This window comes from Sorex fumeus, unplaced genomic scaffold (assembly GCF_029834395.1).
Source record: "Sorex fumeus unplaced genomic scaffold, SorFum_2.1 ptg000061l, whole genome shotgun sequence".
In the NCBI taxonomy this organism is placed as follows: domain Eukaryota; kingdom Metazoa; phylum Chordata; class Mammalia; order Eulipotyphla; family Soricidae; genus Sorex; species Sorex fumeus.
Window position 1 is genome coordinate 30199756 of NW_026606118.1, and position 21296 is coordinate 30221051.

At 35.0% G+C, this 21296-nt stretch overlaps 1 protein-coding gene across 1 annotated transcript in view; it reads left to right on the plus strand.

The window, feature by feature from the left end:
* Positions 1-21296, plus strand: part of AHI1 (Abelson helper integration site 1) — a 231328-nt gene that overhangs the window by 81857 nt on the left and 128175 nt on the right. Inside the window, exon 19 of the mRNA XM_056126207.1 lies at positions 16755-16872. Coding sequence (XP_055982182.1) covers positions 16755-16872 — 118 coding nt within the window. The remainder of the gene's footprint in view (positions 1-16754; positions 16873-21296) is intronic.

A 21296-nucleotide genomic window follows, 5' to 3' on the forward strand; every position in this document is an offset into this window, starting at 1 on the left:
GAGACCGTGCTCCAAATTAAGAATATTTTATTAACAGGAAAATAATAAAAACTGTAGGTTTCATTTTGATACATCAAAGAAATGAAATGTACTTTTAACAGTTTTAAATTAGACTTTTATAAAAGTGTTATATTTTCTTTAGTTCAAATTAATCAGCTTATCAAATTATAATGAAGAAATAATGACAAATATAATGACGGTCCTCCCGTTCTTCATCGATTTGCTCGAGCGGGCCCAGTAATGTCTCCATCATGAGACTTGTTGTTACTGTGTTTGGCATATCAAATACGTCACGGGTAGCCCATGCAGGCGAGATACTCTAAATAATTGCATTTTTTAAAAAAACTAACCTATTGGGATCTGCTTTAAGTAAGGAACCATCAAGGTCATTTCCTGTGAGAAAAATATACGTACTGGGTAAGAAACATGGATACCCCCTTTCATGGATATGTATTTGGTTAGTTATATAAGCTTTGAATTGCATGTAGGCTTCACATATTGTGGTGACAATAATGTCCTATTATTCTCTTAATTATTTTCCAAAGTATTTCATGCTTTTCTCATTTAACTAAATATGACAGTGCTGAGACAGATTTTAAATAACTGTTAATTCCAATTTTAGAATGGGAAAAAGAAGCTAGGATTTACCTACTGCTTTTCCCAGGACCCTAAAATTATTGCTAACTCATTACTATTAAGACACATTTCTACTAAATTTTACCTGAGATACTTTCAGTACAGCATCTTTCTTCTTTTTAAGGGCAAGATTATATAATTGACAATCATAAACTCAATTAAGAAAATAAAACTTTAGAAGACTTGACATGACCTCCATGTTCATTCTTCACTCCCAGAATTTAGTTGAATGATGAGATTGATGTTCATTTATCAAATACTGCTATATATGTCAGAAAGTAAAAGGGAGGGAATTAGAAGCCTGTTAGCATGTTCAAAGACTGCTTCATGTTATATTGGTGCAGAAGAAACACTTCAGTAGACATTTACCACCATGTGTCAAGCTCTTGGAATACAGAAGTGGGCTATTGTCTCTTTCCCCCGGGGCTGTCTTTTGGCGGAAACCTGTTGGAAAACACTGGGCTTAATGCATCACTGAGCTGTCCAATATCAGTCAGGACCCATCACTTTTTTTTTAACCTAATTATCACAAGTCAACAGGATATGGAATATAGACAAGGGGAAGGAAGACAGGAAAAAAGAGAACAAGCTATATTCTGACTTGGGCCGCAGATGTTCAGGAAACTTGTTCCTGATAGCAGCAATGATTGCTATAGTGATTGTACTCCAAGATTACCAGATCTTATTAAGTATACATGGTATATAAGACTGAAGTCAAGAAAAAATATCTTGTTCTTAAACCAGCAATTCAGAGCCGTTTATCTTTATTTTAACAAATATATCTCTTTTTGCGGAACTCTTTGGGTGTCAAAAAGAGGGGAGTCTTGCATATATATTGCAAGGTTTAGGGAACATTTTGGCAATTAATCTGAAAACCCACTGAATGTGGAGGAACATGTTCATTTTTATGTACCTATTGTTTAATAAAAGTAGATTGAATGTCCACTGAAAATTTAATGACATGTTTGGAAATTTATCGGGGGCCAGAGAGATTAACCTCTCTAATGTCTTTGTTCTCCTTTAATAGAACTTTTATGAGATTTAATTCACATACCACCATTTCACCCTTTTAAAGTATACAGTTCACTGGATTTTACTATAGTCTCAGAGTTGTGTAACCATCAGTGTTACCTGATTTTATAACATGTTTTAAGTGCCCAGTAAGAAAACTCGTGTCTCTTAACAGCAATTCCCATTTCTCTGTGCACCTGTGCAATACTCACATATATACACAGATATGCAGAAACTCTTGGTAACCACTAATTCAATTTCTGTTTGTGTATATTTACCTATTCTAGACATTTTATATAAAATGGAATTTTATATTATGTGGTTTTATAGCTGGCCTCTTTCACTTATAATGTTTTCATGGTTCCTCTATTTGAGGTTTGGATCAGTATTACATTATGTTGCCAAATGAGATTCAATTGTATGGATATGTTACATATTGTTTTGCCATTCCTCTGTGTATGAAAGTTTGGTCATTTTTACTTTGGGGCAATTAGTCATAATATCACTTTGAATTTCTGTGTACAAGTTTTTGAGTGGACTTTTTTTTCAGTCCTCTGTTTTGTCTATCTGGGAGTGGACTTTATTGGAACATATGGCAACTCTAAGATTTCAGAAGCTGCCAATATGTTTTCCAAAGTGACTACACTATTTTAGAATCTCACCAGCAATTATAGGGTTTCTGAATTCTCCCCTTTTTTGACATTTGTTATTTTTGTCTTTTAAAAAAGTAATTATCTTCCTGTTTAGGGAATATTTCTGTGTTATTTTGAAATACATCTACTAGGAATTAATGATGTTGATCATAATTTTTGTTACTGTTTATTTTCTCTGGATAAATATTAATTTGGGGGTATTTTTAAACATTTTTTGGTTATTTTTATTTTTTGCTTTTTTTGTGTTCAGGATAAATCATCCTTAGTGGATAAACAATTAAAAAATGTTCAATGTGTTGTCTTTTTCACTTGCCTAGTGATTACCTTTAAAAATGAAGATATATCTATATATGTGTATATATGCATCATATATGTGTGTATATATATATATATATATATATATATTTCAGTTTAGCTTTTTTTCTTTTGTAACTTCTGCTTTTGAATCTATGTAAGAAACCATTGCCTAATCCTAGGTTCCAAAGACTTCTCTCTGTTTTCTAAGACTTTAGTATTTTTAGTTCTTATATTTAGTTTTATGATTATTTTGATTTAATTTTATTTATATTATGCGATGTAGCAGTCCAGTTATATTGTGTTGCCTGTTACCATTTAGATGTCCCAGCCACACTTGCCAAAAATATTTTTCTACGTTTTCGAGCGGGACCTCCCAAACAGAACTCAGGCAGCCCAAAGGCCCCTCCTGCTGCTCCTCAGCCAAGCAGGCAAGGCTTTCAGTGCTGGGGCCTGGCGTGCAGAACTGCTTGGTCCCTGTATTGATCAGGCCACCAGGGGCTCCCCAGCAGGGTTTAGGCTGAGGAAAATTCTTTCTTGTTGAATGATCTACAGTCTCTTGTCAAAAGTCTAATTTTAAAGCTACTTTTGTAGTTTCTCAACTATTTAATCTAGGGTAATAAATTTTTATCAGGAAGCTGAGTATTTTTTAATGCAGGCCAGGTTTTCATATTGTAGAAGATTATTTCCTTTGCTCATTTGCGTTGTTTAAGCAAATGTTTGTTGGTTGCCTACCAAAAGTTGTTTGCGGTACTTATAGTAAAACATTAAATAAAAGAAGCTTTATTTCAAAGGGCAAAATAAATGATTATTTTACATAATAAGACATGTGTAGAAAATAGAAGAGCCCCAGGAATAATCGTGAGTAGATTTCTTGAAGGATGACCACAGAAGGCTTCTTAGAGAGAAACCACTAATACGGCCTAAGAGCTGTCCCATAAAAGCCCTTAACTAGAAATAAAATTGGCACACTTGAGGGGTAGAAAGAAGACCACAATACCAAAGTAATCTAATTAGCAAGCAAGCAAGGGAGGATAGCATTTCATTACAGGGTTGGAGAGATTATCAGGGGTAGATCATGCAGTCCTTTTAAAAAGAGGCTTGTAAGTATGTAGTGCAGGGGAAGGAAAATATTTCCCTGTTAATATTCTAGGTTTTATGGCTGTCTAAAGAGTTACAGTGACTTAGTTTAACAGGAGGGGCAAAGGCAATTTTATTTGTGCATATATGGGGGCCCCACAAAGAGACTCCAAAGACTGATCATGCAATTGAGGCCTATATCCTATCCTGAATAAAGGGAAAGAATTTTGGCCTTTTTTCCCCTCTGACTTCAGCGTGTGGAAGTAACTCACGTGGAAAAATGATCTCTAATAGTTCCTCCTTTTTAATTAGGTTACCCTTTGTCAAAGAAGGGTAACCTCAATTTTCAGGACTCTATGTTTGTGACTTCTCAAAATAATTCTGTGCCGAAGAGGCATATTTTGTTGTCATATTCTACTACCCATAGGTAAGGAGTAAGGCTTGTTTTAATTAGAGAAAGTAATGACTGAAATCTTACATTTTTTGTTCTTATTTGTCATTTTTGGTGGGGCTCACTCGGCTATGCTCAGGGCTTATTCCTGGCTCTCTACTTAGAGATCACTCTGGTGGTGCTTGGGGAATATATCTATGGATTTTAAAGGATGAATAAGAATCTTCCAAGTAGAAATCAGTCAACTGACTTTTATAGTAGTCCGAGGAAGAGAATATTGCTGCCTGGACTTGGATAGGGTGAAAAGATAAAAAGATAAGCGTTTAAAACTTTGAGGAAAAAAATGGTTCTAATTGAGCAGCACTAACCCAAGCTGGAAGTGCTTCTGTGTAAGATGGGAAAGACTTTTGCAGAGAAAAAGTGACAGAATGTAAGAAAGTTACACATTGGCCACAGCTTAATGCTTGTCCTTAGATGTTAGTGTAGTAACTTTGAGGTATTTGCAGAGTGTATTTTGTTTAGTCTATGCAGGTGATAGTCTGGTCACCATACAGTTAGAGCCACCATGTTTTAATGATCCCTTTACTTTATTAATTTAGTAATGGTGGTAATGAAGATCAGAAAATGGACAGATTGGGAATATGTTTTGAAAGTAGACTCAATGGATTTAGGGATAGATTACATGTGGTACAAGAGAAGCAAAGTAGAATAAGGAATAATTTGTGGTTGTTGCTTCTAGCAATTGTACAGATATTAGTAGAACTTCTAATATAGTGAGGATTATTGGAGTAGAATGAACACTTTTTAGGAGTGGAATTTTGTGTAAAATTGGATAGTTAACTAGATCAGAGATTGTATGTAAATAAGACTAAGACTAACCTCTAAGACTAAAGAGAGCTGTTTCAAGAATAACAAGTAATAAATTGTCCCAGATACTGAATGGACAGAAAATTGACTCTTTCTTTTCATAATTTTATTTTTTTCTTATATTTATTTATTGAATCACTGTGGGAAAAGTTACAAAGCTTTCAGGTTTAAGTCTCAGTCATACAATGATCAAACACTACCCTTCACCAGTACTCATTTTTCACAACCAAGAACCCCGATATTTGGCAAGATGATGTACTTTGCATGCCTTGGATGAAAACTATTTCAGTAAGTGACAAAGGCAAAAGCACAGTTTAAGTGAGTAGAAAATGGGATAAGAGCTAATAAAATAGAGATTTTGTAAGCAATTCTTTTTATTTATTTTTGGTTTGGGGATCACAGCCAGCTGTAATCAGAACTTACTCCTGGCTTTGTGCTCGGGGTCATTTCTGGAAGGGCTTGGGGACCGTATGGCCTACTGGGAATCAAAACCAATATAGCTATGTGCAAGGCAAGCACCTTACCTGCTCCATCACCAATTCTTTTCATTTTTTAAAATAAATTACTTGGTTATTGTATTTTGTTCAGGCTCAGAGTACTATATGGCTTGCTATGGATCAACACGGGGTTGGTTGCATACAAGGCAAATGTTCTACCTGCTGTACTGTTGTTCTGCCCCCTCCCCCAATTATTTTTATTGTAATTTAGGTAACATGGTTACAGTACTGAATGCTAATGGTTTCGACATACAAAGTTATTGTACCTTTACTGCCACTGAAGTGCTTAAGACCCTCCTCTACTGTTGAGTCACTTATAGTTGCCTCTTCTCCCCCTGCCCCCTCCATCCTATTCCCCCAGTGTTTGGTGATCTTAGTTTTGTATTCTAAGGTCAAGAATTTGTCATTGTTTGATAATATCTATCCTCTTCAGTTATTTCTCTGCCTATGTCAGATGAATGAGATCATGTAGTATTTGCCTTCTTCTCTCTGTATTTTACTTAAAATACCATCTTCCAGTTCCATCCAAGGTGCAGCAAATTAAATGGCTTCATCCTTTTTTTGTAGTATTATAGTGTTCCATAGAGCATACATACCACAATTTTTTATCCATTCATCTGTTGTTGGTCATTCAGCTTGTTTTTTATATCCTTCCTGTTGTACTTAGAACTTCAGGAACAAAATAACATATATCTCTTTTGAGTTGGTTCTATCTTTATTTGGGGTAAATGCCAAGAAGTGAAATTTCTAGGTATATGGAAACTGTAGTCTTATTTTTTAAAAAAGAAATCTCAGTATTGTTTTCCATAGATGCTGAACCATAACATTTCACTAGCACTGAATTAGAGTTGAACTAGGGTTCTTTTTTGAATTAGGTGAATTTGGGTTCTTTTATTGCCACATCCCCATCAACAGTTATTTTCAATTTTTTTCTATGCTTTTCTCACTGGTGTGAGATGACATTTCATTGTTTTATTTTTATATTTGCTTATGGTAATGATTATGAACACTTTCTTCATTTGCCTATTTGCCATCTGATGTCTTCTTAGAACAAGTGTCTTTTTATCTGTTCTTCCCCGTGTTTTGATAGGAGTGTTTCATGGTTGTTGAGATTTGTATCAAACCTTTATCTATATGGTTACAAATATTTTCTCCTATTGGTAGGGTATGCTTTTATTTAAACCTGGGTTTCTTCTGCCATTTAAGGACTTTTAAACTGAATTTAGACCAATTTGTTTAATTTATTTTTTGGTTTCTCTTTTCCAAAGGAGTCAAATCTGAGGCCTATATTCTGAAATATTGACCTTAGGTTTACTTTGATATATTTTATAGATTCTAGTTTAGTCTTGATGTATTCCATTTGAATTATTAAATTTTGTGTATGGTATGACATAGGCTCCTATTTCTTCATTTCCTTTGTCTTTATTTTTTCACATTTTATTATCTAGTTTTCCCAGCACCACTTGTTGAAGAGGTTTTTGTTGCTTTGCTTTATGTACCCTGCTTCTTTGTCATAGAGTAATTGACTACAGATTTACAGTTTTATCACTGGGATTGCAATTCTATTCCATTAGTCTGAGAGTCTCTATTATTCTAGTACCATGCAGTGTGACTGCTATAGCTTTATAATATAAATTCATAAAATACAATACCTTCTTTTCTTAATTGCCTAGTAATTTTTTACAGTTTCTTCAGAAAATTTTCTTAATTTATTTGACTATTTAAATAGTTTTATGATTCAATGCAAATGTAGGTAGCATTTGTTCCTAGTCACGAAGAATGTTATCAGAATTTTTATGGGGATTATATTGAATCTGTATATTTTTTAATTAGGATGGTCATTTTAACAGTACAAATTCTTCAGATCCACATACATGAAATAATTTTAGATTTTTCTGGTTTCCTCTTCTACTTCTTTTATAGTGACTTAAATGTCTGTCTTTTTTATCTTTTGTTAAATGTTAGAAACTTGAAACAGTAATTAAAATCCTTCCATGAGAGATCCAAAGAGATAATACAGAGGTTAAGGCATTTGCAAGCATATAGATGACAAAAATTCAATCCATAGCACCATATAGTCTCCCAGGTATTGCTTAATGTGGCCCAAAACCCTCCCCACAAAACCTTCCTAAGGTTTGTATGGGTTCACTATTGAGTCCTCTCAAACCTTCAAAGACTTAGTACATATATCCTTCAAGTTCTTCCAAAATGTCAAATAAACGGTCATCCTTTTGTGACGTTTCTTTTAAAGCAAATAGATACTATCCTAATACCAAAAGCAAACAGAAATTTGACTAAGGGAAAATCGTATACAGATATCCATGATGAAGATCAGTGTAACACCAGCAAAATCTTAACAAACTGAATCTGATAATGTGTCAAAAGGATCAAACACCTGATGAAGTGGGATTCATTCTGGGGTTGCAAGGAATGTCTTAAGAAATTGAATCCAATAATATATTAAAGAATCATACACATGATCAAGTGAGATTCATTCTGGGGGTGCAAGGAAAGTTCATCATATGCAAATCAGTTATTGAAATGCATCAGATAACAAAAGTGTAAAGCCAATTTGATCATATGAATTGATACAGAGAAAACTTTTGAAAAGATTAACTTCCATTCATGATAAAGACCCTCAACAAAATAGGGGTAAAAGGAACATATCACAAGATAGTGATGTGATGTCCTTATACAAACTCTCCATAACAATGTTATACTTTGGTGAAAAAACTGAAAACCTTAAAATCAGGCACAAGGCAAGGATATCTGTTTTTTCTGCTATTCCATTATAGTTTTGAAAATCTTCACCACAGGAAGCAAGGAATTGAAATTAGCATATTGAAAAATAAGTTAAACCATTCCTCTTTGTAAATAATAATACTACATAAAAAACAAAAAACCTAAGGACTACAGTCTCTCTCTCTCTCTTACTCTTTCTCTCTTTCTCTCTCTCTCTCTCTCTCTCTCTCTCTCACACACACACACACCTACCTTTTGGAAATAATAAAGCAGTCAATATACTAGCAAAATAGCAAAATAGCAAAACAGCAAAGATAATACACAATAATTTGTTCTTTTTCTTTCTTTCTAGAATCTAAAAGAAAGCCCCATTTCAAATAACATTTCTTTTAAGAAAGTTTTTAACCTCTTCATTCATTGAATACTCACAGAGAAATCTTACAAGAAGGAAATTTTCATCATTTCTGATACACAAATAGGTGGAAACTAGGTACTTGGTCATATAGAAATTAATAATGAAATATAAAAAGACTCAACTGACTGCTTCCAAAACAATAATTGGTAATAGAAGTCATACATACTTGCAGTAGTCCCAGAACACACACATAAACACACACATACACATAAACACATACACACATATATAATATATATATACATATATATGTATGAATTTATGTTCTACAAATTTTTAATGGAAATTTTCCAATTTTTAATGGAAGTTAGTTGTATAGAGTGCATCAGAAATTGTGTCGCTTCTTATAAAATTTTAATTTATATTTTATCTCCTTTGGCACTATTGTTGACCCGATCAAGGGTCATACTTACATGGCTATGCTGCCACACACCTGTTCAGGGTGCTTGCCAGGGTTCACTTTATTTTTTGACCAGACCAAGCAGCGCACAGGGATTGCTCATGGCTCTGCACTTATGAATCACTCCTCGTGGTATTCAGGGGATCATATGGGATGCCAGAGATTGGACCTCATCAGCTGCATGCAAGACAAATGCCCTACCTGTTATACTATTTCTCTGACCCCACTCAGGAGTCGTGCTTTCATGTTGTACTTGCACATGTTTTCTAGGTATTGCACTCATTTTGTTGTGGTGTTCACACTCATTTTTGCTCATCACTGGTCACATTGGCACTCACACTTACGCTTAATGGGGGTCACATTTCTGGCTACAGTTATTGTCAAATTTTCAGTTGCTGGAGGTGGTGTGCATCAGCTGCAGTGCTTTTTTCACATACACCTGATCCAGTGCTGGATATTGCACGCTTTATTGTAGCATGGTGGGAGGGGGGTGTAGTTTACAGTAGAGCCACTGGGTTCATGCCCAGTGCATGTGAGTGGTCAAGGGTGGAATTTATCATCTAAGCTTGCAAAGGTAACCATCTCTAAACCATCTCCCTCACACCCATGGTGTTTGCTTTCATTAATTAGGATATTCCTGAATGGAATTAATTTATAGGCTTCCAACCATTTATATTTGGATACAATTTAATTGGGTCTTTCTGCCTTAAATTATTATGCTGGTTGTTCCAGAATTTAATTGATTCATTCAAGGAAGTGCAGTATTCTTTTTTCTTTCCTTCTTCCTCCTCTCTTTCTTCTTTTGAAATTTTATGTAGTTTTGTCTCTAATCTTTGTGTCTGAATTTCCAATCTCCTCTGTAAACCAGGAGACTCTATCTTTTTTATTAATAATTAATCCCGCCTACTTTAATGAGTAGAAATTCATCCAAGCTAAATTTTATTGAACTATGATAAGCCAGTCAATGCTGTAAAGATTTGCCATAAAGGTAATAATCTATATCGGAGTTATACTATCAATCTACTAGGAACACATAGCTTTCTGGTGAATAAAAAGATTTTAAAAAAATCATGCTGATTTAAAAAAGATGTAAAAAAAGATTTAAAAAAGATTTAAAAAAGATTTTTAAAAGAGCATGCTGAAAGTAGACCATAGACCAAACATGGTTGCCACTCAATGCCTCTGTTGCAAACCACAACACCCAAAAGGAGAGAGAACAAAAGGGAATACCCTGCCACAGAGGCAGGATGGGATGGAGGGATGGGGGGTGGGAAGGATACTGGGACCCGTGGTGGTGGAAAATGGGCACTGGTGGAGGAATGGGTGTTTGATCATTGTACAATTGAAACCCAAGCACTGTACCTCATGGTTTTTCACTAACAAAAATTTTTTAAAAAATGTAAATGATGGAGAGTGGGCACTGGTGGAGGGATGGGTACTGGATCATTGTATAACTGAAACCCAAGCACAAAAAATTGTAAGTCTACAACTGTACCTCATGGTGTTTCACTAATAAAATTTTTTTAAAAAAATTTAAAAAATAAAAATATTTTTCTTTGAAAAAAAGATTTAAAAAATGAAAATCCGGAGGATTTCATTTTTAATGTATCTTTTGTAGTAGTAAATGATATGGATATTTTCATCATGAAGAAAAAATTTTTTACTTAGATCCTGAATTCAGCACTGCAGAGATACCTCATGTGTCAGAGCACTTGCCTCACATGTTTGAGGCTTTTGTTTGGATCTTGGCAATACATCGCTGTGGTAACAATGCCAGCTGCAACCCGAGTGTCTTTTGTGCACCATTGTGTGTGATCCCTATAAAAGTATTAGAATAGAATAGTGATTTTTGCCTGTTTGGAGAGATTTTCTTCTTTTGAGTAATTGTTTTCATTCTCATAATTATTTCTTCATGGCTATTCATAACCAGATAAGGTCAAATTAAATTTTATGGTTTTTATAGTATTTGGATATACTGTAATATTTCAATGTACAGTAATACTTGGACTTAGCATATATCCAAGCTATTTTCTGTTACCACATGGATGTCCTGCAACTTAATTCAGTTCTAATATTATCTGCTTAGAGATAACATCAGTCCACAGATTTCAGCCCAGCTCCCAACTTCAGGTTCTGTTTGCATATGGTGTTTCTGACAAGCTATATATTGAGGGTTGTCACTCCCTCAGCTCTGATTAATTTGCTGTGTAAGGTTTTAAAATATGCATTGGTCATGTTTATTAATTTTATTTAACTTTTGTGAAATTCTTATAATTATTCTTCGTCAGTTGAGAAAAATAAGCAAAATCATAGCACAGCAGTAGAGCATTTGCCTTGCACGCAGCCAACATGGCCGACCTGAGTTCGATTCCTCTGCCCCTCTCGGAGAGCCCGGCAAGCTACCGAGAGTATCTTGCCCACACGGCAGAGCCTGGCAAGCTACCCCGTGTTGTATTTGATATGCCAAACACAGTAACAACTAGTCTCCAATGGAGACGTTACTGGGCCCGTTCGAGCAAATTGATGAACAACGGGAGGACAGTGACAGTGACAGTGACATTCTCAAAAAGACCTGTCTAGAGGTTGGTAATTAAGAAAAACCACATACAGTTTATTACCAGCATGGTGACAAGCGAAGATATGGGAACATTAGAGACAATGGAAAGGAAGGAAAGATATTTTAGGAGAGACTTGAGGGATATTCTCACTTGATGTAATAAAGGTGTTGGCATCTACCAACAAGGTTTGAGTTCGCAGAGAAACCCATTCCAGGAAATGGGAACGGCACAGGCTTAGCCACTAAAACATTAAACAACTGGCAAGTGTGTGGAGTAGGGTAGAGTTTGTTGTAGCCAGGACATATGAGTGAATGCTAAGATTAGGGAGCTTAGTCATTGTTAAAACATAGAAACTTTTTATTTCCTCAAACCAAGAAGTTTGGACTTTAGTGAGAAAATTGCTGATAGTTTTAAAGCAAAAGTATAATAAAATTAGTATTTTAGAATTCTGTTAACTATATAGCAGTATTAGCAGAGAAGCCGACAAATAATCCATACATCAGGAGAGAAATTCAGTAGTACATAAGTGACTATGGTAGCCTAAACCAGAGCCTGACCATGGAGAAGGTGTGGGATCATATACCATAGTATCTGCATTAACTTAGTGACTGTTTGCAATGTGCAGTGTTAGCAGTTCAGGATGATTTTCCATCTTTCTGGCTGGGCTGCTAGGTAGGTGCAGATAGCTATCCCAGAAGAAGCACGGAGCAGTTACTTTAGCAGGCTAATATTGGAAGACTGGTTTTAGTTTTGGATTTATTGAGCTATAGAGTTAGGTTTTAAAAATACCAATGTAGAAGATAAATAAAACAAGGAAAGTATATTTTCCAGGTTAACCAGGTGTTTTGACGAGATCAGACGATAGCACAGCGGGTAGGGCGTTCGCCTTACACGCGGCCAACATGGCCGACCCGAGTTTGATTCCTCCGCCCCTCTTGGAGAGCCTGGCAAGCTACCGAGAGTATTCGATATGCCAGACACAGTAACAACAAAGTCTCCAATGGAGACGTTACTGGGCCCGCTCGAGCAAATCAACGATCAACGGGAGGGCCTTTACCTTTACCTTTTAACCAGGTGTTTTGAGTGAAGAAGAGGGCTCAACATGAGTGCCAAAAATAATAGATATCTCAGTGGCCTAAAATGGGTCTGCTAAATTTCATCATCTGAAATACCAGGTGAATTTAACTTCAGTTTTAGTGCTCTGATCATGCATAGCTTTGTTGAAGCTGATTGAAAGTGAATGATCGGGGTTTATGAATAGCTTTGCATGTTATTTTTCTAGTTTTTCTCTCAGTGAAACTTTAGGAAATTATGAAAGCATATAGTAAAAATTGTAGGGTGCCTGCTATTTATTTTTGCACTAACGTAAAACTAGATTTATTGCTTTTAGAGAAACATCCAGAGAATTTGAAAGAACTTTTATGGTAATCTCGAGTGACACATTGATCTTAAGTGGGAAAGGCACCTCTTTCATTGACATTAGTTGAATTGATAAAGGTTGGTGGAAATGATATTCTTTCATAAGTTTGGAAGTGAGTATTTCACAGGATTTAAGACCACATTGTCTTTGTAAATTAAGGAAACAGAGAAAGGAGGTAAAGTTTTGGAAATAGGTGAGATTAATTGAGGTAAATTAACTTTTGCTTAAGTGCTACTTGCTAAGTGGTTTGAACCAGCACTAAACCTTAATTTTATGTTTAACATAGGGAGTAATATCAATAATCTTTGAGACATCAGTCATTGGTTTGTGTGTGTGTGCATGTGTGTAATCCTTAATCAATATTACAATTTAAAACTTTAGAATGACTAATTCAGTTTTGAAATACCCTCATAGTTTGAAACTTTAAAAACAAATTTTACTTCAGATAAATGTATCACAGAATCTAAAGTCAACTGAAATTATTTACTGTATATCTGGAAGTGAGTTTATGTCTTTTACATTTAATCACTAAAATCGAAGCATTGTTAGCAGCCTTTTTAGTTTTTTGCATTTGCTTATAGGTTGGGGGCAATGACTTAACATGAAAATTAAACTTTTCCCTACAGAATCAATATTTTTATAGTTTTCACAAAGCTGCTCAGACCCTGAAAGAGTGAACAAAACTGTTTGTAATAACCTTGGCATACCTTCTAGCACATTTCATTTCATTTTCTATTTATCTTTTAAGAATTTTATTACATTTGTATGCTTTTCATTTTCCTCTGTATTGAGGTATTAAAAACTGACAGCAGACTGTGGTTTTTGCATGAAGCAAGCAGAAAAGTGTGTTGTGAAAAGAGGGTAGATTTGTGGAGGACAGACTATCTTAGCCAACCTTTCTGTTGTTGTAAAATTATTAAGCAACTCTTTTCCACAGCATATGTTTCAAGAATAGATATTGCTTCACTCTATTTAATGTCTATTATTATTTTTCTTCCTCTAAATGAAGTAGAAAATATGTGTAAGCTCACTTTGAAGATACTTTGAGTTCTTTTGAGTTCTAATTTTCTATCACTGTAATCATTGACAGTTATTCCAAACCTTAGAAATTTGAGTTATCTACTGTGTTGCTGTTAATTAATTCATGGATATTTGAATAGCCTAAACAAATGTATGAAGACAACAGAGTTATAAAAAGTCTTAGGAAGAACATGTACTTGTAGACCTTTTTTTTCTTACTGAAATTTTTAAGTCAGTACTCTTTGTCTTCTGGTTTGGTTTCGTTTGGTTTAGTTTTTTAAGAAAAAAAATTTGGCATCATGATTTACAAGGATATCAACAGTAGAATTTTAGGCATACAGTATTCCAACATCAACCCTACCACCGGTATCAGTGTCCCTCTACCAATGTTCCCACATATCTTTCCCCCCCTCCGCAGTATGCCTTCTTAACAAAACGTTTTAAAGTGTGATTATTGTGGTTTGGTTCCATGTTTATAGTCATGTTGGCTCTAGTGATTCATTAGATAGAGATACCTCATCCCTGCACCAATGAAGAGTTCCTTTCTGATCCTTGTTCCTCTGTTATACCAAACTGCCTCTTCATTCTCATCCCCCTCCCCTCCATTTTTCTCCTTCGATGGTCTCTGTCATCAGGCGCCAAGGGTTTGCCCATCTTTGATTCCCCATCATGTTACAGTTCCCCATCATGTTATTCTAAATACTACAGATGAGTGAAGTAGGTCAGAAATTTTTCTGCTTTTCAGAGGCATTTATGTATCCTACATGATTCTTCTGGTGTTCTTTATTTCTATTTTAGCAGAAGCCAATTTATGAATAAGAAAACTGAAAAGCTGTGTATGTGTGTATGTACGTGTGTAAGTGTGTCATGTCCCCAGCATACACCTGTTCTTTTGCACCAGATTTCACAATGCATTGTTTGACATGTAGAACAATTTTTTTCAAGAACGCAGAAGTAAAACTGGAAAATGATTCTAAAAAGAGAAGTGGATTAAATAGTTTAAGTGGCAAATATATTATCTTGTATATGGTGCTTCTTTTTAAAAGCATAACACCCTGAAAACTTATTGCATCATCATTTTTTATTGTATATATTACCAGTTACTCTCCTAGTGAGGTTAATAATAACAAATAATATTTAATATCATAATTTATGGTTTCCCTTTGCCAGAATTCATTATTTAATCAGTTTCTTATTTAATATGTAATGCTCTATGCTTAGTACATTAATAACACCTTATAATATTTCATCTTAAAACTCCCTTAGCACATTGAAAGATTCGTTATATTAGGTATTCTATTATATTTAGATAATTTTGGTTCTTTTTTTAAAAAAAGAGTTACTAATGTAATTTTCAAAACTTGAGTTTTATTTTTTAGTACTGATGTGATACTTGTACTTATATAACTACTTCATAATACATTTTTTATTTTTTTTCAAAGGTGACATAAAAGTTTAGCTACTATAGAACTATATTGTCATGGAAGCAAAACTTAATCTAAGATACCACTTACTATCACTGTGAAAAGTATTTACAAACATTTTATAAATTATGAGTCAGATAAAGAGCATGTAAACCACAACCCACAACTATCTTATAAAGATCATCAGAAGGGAATTTTTAAATGCTAATACAGTGAAGTGCAGTGTATGATTTTGGTTATTCTGTAAAAAATAAGAGAAGTGAACTATTTTTGTTACTAGTATTTGTCTGCAACAAACTATCATTTTAATTTTGTTAATTTACAAATTTTGTGTAAATTAGAAATTCAAACTATTTCAAAAATTTTTATAGTAAGATCACATTTTATTATGGTTATGAAAGTTATGAAATATTAAATATACTATTAATAATAAACAAGATCATTGAATTTAGTTATAACTTAATGAATTTATATATATTCAAAATTGTTTTGTGAGATTTTTATTTTTCTATAATTAGTGGTAGTATAAATGTTGCACTTGTTATGCATTTCATTTCTAGGGGAGCCATTATACTCAGGTAATTATATTTTTATTATAGGACTTAGTATTAACTTACAGAAATTTTACTCATGGTTATTTTAATGATCTTTTATTTATTTATTCATTTAGTTTGTTTTTGGCCACACCCGGCAATGCACAAGACATAGTTTTGGCTTTGCACTCAGTGATCACTCCTGGCAGAATTTTAGATTACCAACCATATGTGGTGACAAGGATCAACCCAGGTCGGCCATGTGTAAGGCAAACACCCTACGTGCTATGCTATTGTTCTGGCTCTTATTAAACAGTGTCTCAAGAACATAGTTTTCTGATGTAGTTTTCACTTGTCAAATTTACAGCTGTGTCATCTGTCATCATGATGTACAGAACCATGAACACTACAAGGTTTTCTCTGTACTCTCTGAAATGGAAGTACCTGTTATTTCACAAAGAATTTCATCTCCCTTAATTGAAGTCACTTTTATTTTTCTATTACTTTGTATGATTTTTAAGACTACTCTGTTTTATTCCTGGTGTCAATTTCATGATAATTTTTTAGTGAGGTGGATTTACTCATAATTTATACATTTATTACTTTTTTCTAGATATAAAGTACTGTACTTTGTAAATATCAGAAACTAACAATATTATATATATATATATTAACAATATAAAAATCATTGCCTTTCCTTTTGATTGACCATGTGTGCAAATTTGTATTATAAGAAAATATTTCTCATCCAGTTTTTGCATCAGTAACCCAGGAAATTACACTGTAGTTTCTGATTTGCTTTTCCTATTACAGGTCAACAGAAATCCCTCGTTTACTTCAACATCAGCCTTCTCACAACACTCTAAATTAAAACAGTCAAACATGCTGGCATCTCATCAGATTATACATCATTTCGGTTTCACTCAGACTGGTGAGCCCTTTTTTTACTTTGATTATGGTTTTTTATTGTTTTATTGATCCACCAGTGTATATTTCCCATCACCAATGTCATCAGTGTCCCTAGCTCTATGGCAGATACTTTTCTTCTTTCTCCCTCTTTCCCTCTCTCTCTCTCTCTCTCTCTCTCTCTCTTCCTCTTTCTCTCTCCCTTTCTCCCTTTCTCTCCCTCTCTCTCCCTCTCTTCCTCTCTCTGCCCCCCACCCTTTTGGACATTATGGTTTGCAATGCAAGTACTGAAAGGATATCATATTTTTTCCTTTACCTACTTTCAGAAATAAGTTTATGTCCAGAATGACCATTTCCACTGTCTGTCATGGTGGTCCCTTCTCTATCCTAGCTGCACTCACAATATCCCCCCTCTTAAACCCACCATCAATACTTCCAGCAAGCTTCCAATCATTGACCCATCCTCCTGGCCCTTCTTTCTGCTGTCCTTAGTTATTAGTGTTGTACTATGTTTTTTTTATTTACCACAAATGAGTCCAGCCATTCTCTGCCCCTCTGACTCATTTCACTCAGCATGATATTCTCCATGTCAATCCTTTTATATGCAAATTTCAAGCATTTCAACATATAGATGTACCATGGTTTCTTTATTTGTCATCTGTTTAGGGGCACTCGGATTGTTTCCAGTTTCTGGCTATTATGAATAGTGCAGTAATGAACATAGAAATGCAGATGGCTTTCTGCATTGTGTTTGTGGGTCTCCAAGGTATTACTGGATCATGTGGAAGTTCAATTTCTAGTTTTTGAAAAATGTCCATAATATTTTCCAAAAAGATTGGATTCCCTAGTCTGTATTCCCACCAACAATGAAGGAGAGTCTCTTTCTCCCTGCATCCACACCAGCACTGATTGCTTTTGTTCTTTTGGATATATGCGTGTCTATAGTGTGAGATGATATCTCATTGTTTTGATTTGCATTGGGACTGGAACTATAGCACAGTGGTAGGGCGTTTGCCTTGCACGCAGCCAACATGGCCGACCGAGTTAGATTCCTCCGCCCCTCTCGGAGAGCCCGGCAAGCTACCGAGAGTATCTAGCCCGCACGGCAGAGCCTGGCAAGCTCCCGGTGATGTATTCGATATGCCAAACACAGTAACAACAAAGTCTCCAATGGAGACGTTACTGGGCCCGCTCGAGCAAATCGATGAACAGTGGAGGGCCTTTACCTTTTACCTTTACCTTGATTTGCATCTCCTCAATAATTAGCAATGTAAAGCAGTTTTTCATGTGTATTTTGACTTTTTGTATTTGTTCTTTGAGGAAGTTTCTGTTTATTTCTTCTCTCCATTTTTGGTGGGGTTGGATGTTTCTACCAGTGACTTATATATTATGGATATTAACCCCTTATCAAACAAGTAAATAATTTTTTCCATTTCATGGGCTATCTTTTGTATCTAGGTCACTGTTTCTTTTGAGGTACAGAAGATTCTTAGTTTAATATAATCCCATTTGTTTACATTTGCTTCCATGTGCTTGGTCAGTGGTGTTTCAGCCTGAAGATGCCTTTAGCTTCAGTATTGTAGAGGGTTTTGCCTACGTTTTCTTTCATGTATATTATGAATTTGGGTCTGATGTTGAGGTCTTTAATCAATTTTGATCTGACTTTTGTATATGGCATTAGATAGAGGTCTGAGTTTACTTATTTATTTTTGGATGTAGCTGCCCAGTTTTCTCAGCAGCACTTATTGAAGAGGCTTTCCTTGCTCTATTTCATATTCTTGTCAAAGGTAATGATCATGTATTTGACAGTGTATGTCAGGATATTCAACTCTATTCCATTGGTCTGCAGGTCTGTCTTTATTCCAGTGCTACCTGTGGGCTTGTGGTTGATGGCTTTGATCTATATTGAGGAAGGTTCTTTCAACTCTTACTTTGTTGAGATTTTTTTTTTAGCATGAGTGGGTGCTGGATCTTGCCAAATTCTTTCTCTGCATCTATGGATATGATCATATGGTTTTCATCTTTTCTTTTATTGATAAGGTGTTTTATGTTGATTGACTTTTGAATGTTAAAACATCTTTGCATCCCCTGAATGAATCCTACTTGGTCTTAATGTATAATCTTTTTAATGAGTTGTATTCTGTTTGCTAGTATTTTGTTGAGGATCTTTGTTTTGCATCTGTGTTCATCAGGGATATTGGCCTGTAATTCTCTTTTTTGTTGTTGTCTCTGTCTATTTTGATTATCAGGATGATCTTTGACTCATAAAAATTATTTGGGGGTGTTTTGTTTCCTCAGTTTCCTGGACAGGTTTGAAAAGGATTGGTGGTAGATTTGAAAGAATTCACTAGTGAAACCATCTGGACCTGGGCTTCTATTTTGGGGATGACTTTTGATTACTGTTTCAGTTTCCTTGATGGTGATAGGTCTGTTCAGGTATTCCAAATCTTTTTAGGATATTATAGGAATCCAGGAACTTTTCCATTTCTTTAAGTTTCTGTTGTTTTGTGGCATAAAGATTCTCAAGTTGTTGTTCAGTAGTGAGTTCTTTAATTTCCAGAGATTCGATTTGATTATTCATCTCTGTGTGTGATTCACTTCTATTGTCAGTGCATCATGGTCTGAAAATATATTTGATATAGTTTATATCCTCTTAATTTAATCGAGGTATGTTTTATAACCCAGCATGTGGTCTATCATGGAGAATGTCCCATGTGCACTGTAGAAGAATGTGTATTCACTTTGAGGGAATAAAAAGTTCTATATACATCTACTAATTCCCTCTCTTCCATTTCTTCCCTCAAAGTATTTCCTTGCTGAACTTAAGTTGATCTATCAAGAGGTGACAAAGCAGTGTTGAAATCTCCAGCTACTATTGTGTGGCTATCAGTGTCTTTCTTCAAGTTTATTAGCAGTTGTTTTAGGTGTTTTGCTGGTCCCTCATTAAGTGTTTATATGTTTATGAGTGTGAGTTCTTCCTAATATACGACCCCTTGATCGTTACAAAATTACCTTCAGTATCTCTTATAACCTTCTTCAGCCTAAAGTCTATGTCGTCTGATACTAGTATGGCCACCCTGCTTTGTTTTTAAATTTTATTTTATTTTTACTAAGTTGTTCATAATAATTGATTACATTCAATTATTCCAACACCAATCCCACCATCATTACACCTTCCAACCACTATATTTTGAATTATTCCACCCTGGTCCCCAAAGATTGCCCCCAAAGCAGGAACTAAATAATTTATTTTGTATTGCTTGTTATGAATAATCCTCTATGAATGATACCAAAAAAATTCCTTAGAAGAAAGCGTGTGAAAGCTGTTGTATCACTCCAAAGCCATTAAGCCCTTGTAGAGAGCATGAAATTTATGACTTCAAACACAGCCACATACTCCAGGCTTTTTTTTGAGAAGTTTGTTTTCTTGAAGAATTGTTTTCCAGCCTTTAACTTTGAGTCTGTGTTTGCTTTGACTGCTCAGATATGTTTCTTGAAGGCAGAGTGTGTTGGGTACAGTTTTCTAATCCATCCTTCCACCCTGTGACTCTTGATTGGTGTGTTTAGTCCATTGGCACTGAGAGATTATTGTGATGGGGTTTTGTGCCCCATCACAATAGGAGTTTGGTGTTCTTGTGGTGTGTATATTTTCTTAAAGTAGCCTGTTTAGTAGTTCTTGTACAATGGTTTTGAGTCTGTGAAGCTCCTGAGTTGTTCATCTGTGAAGTTGTAAAGTATTCTTGGTGAGGCGTTCATCTCATTTTCACGATATCCCACCACTGTTTTGGCACCTAGAGGGTTTCATTTGATAAGTCGGCTGTAAATCTTAAGGATGCTCCTTTGTAAGTAATTTCCTTCTCTGGTCTTGCTGCTTTCAGTATTCTATCTATGGTTTTTGTCATTCTGATTAGAATGTGTCTTGGAGTTTTTTTATTTGGATTTTGTTTAGCTGGTACCCTGCAGTCCTTCTGGATCTGGGTGCATGCGCTCTTCTCTTTGCTCTTCTGCTCTGAGTATTTCTCAGCAATGATGGTTTTGATTAGCTGCTTCATCAGTGTTTTCTTCCTGCCCCGCTGGTACCCCAATACATTTTTGTTGTTCTTCTTGAATTTATCCAGATGTTCTCTTGTCATTTGTTTATTTCGAGTTTCTTTTCCATATTCTGTTGTCTGGAGATTTTTTGCACCTCATTTGGAGGTCACTGATTCTGTCCTCAGCAGCTGTTACTCTGCTGGAAAGGGCTTCCAGTCTTTAGGTTAACCCTGTTCTGGCTGAGTGGTAAAGATCCTTAGAGAAATATGTATTTTGCTTTGATTTGTATTCCTAAGTGTCTATATCACTCATTTTTATTCATTTTAACTTCCTGATTATGTCAAGAACATATATTAAGGAAATGGATTAAATATTACTGTTTGTACTTCTATAATGGTGATAGTTTGGTTGAAGAAA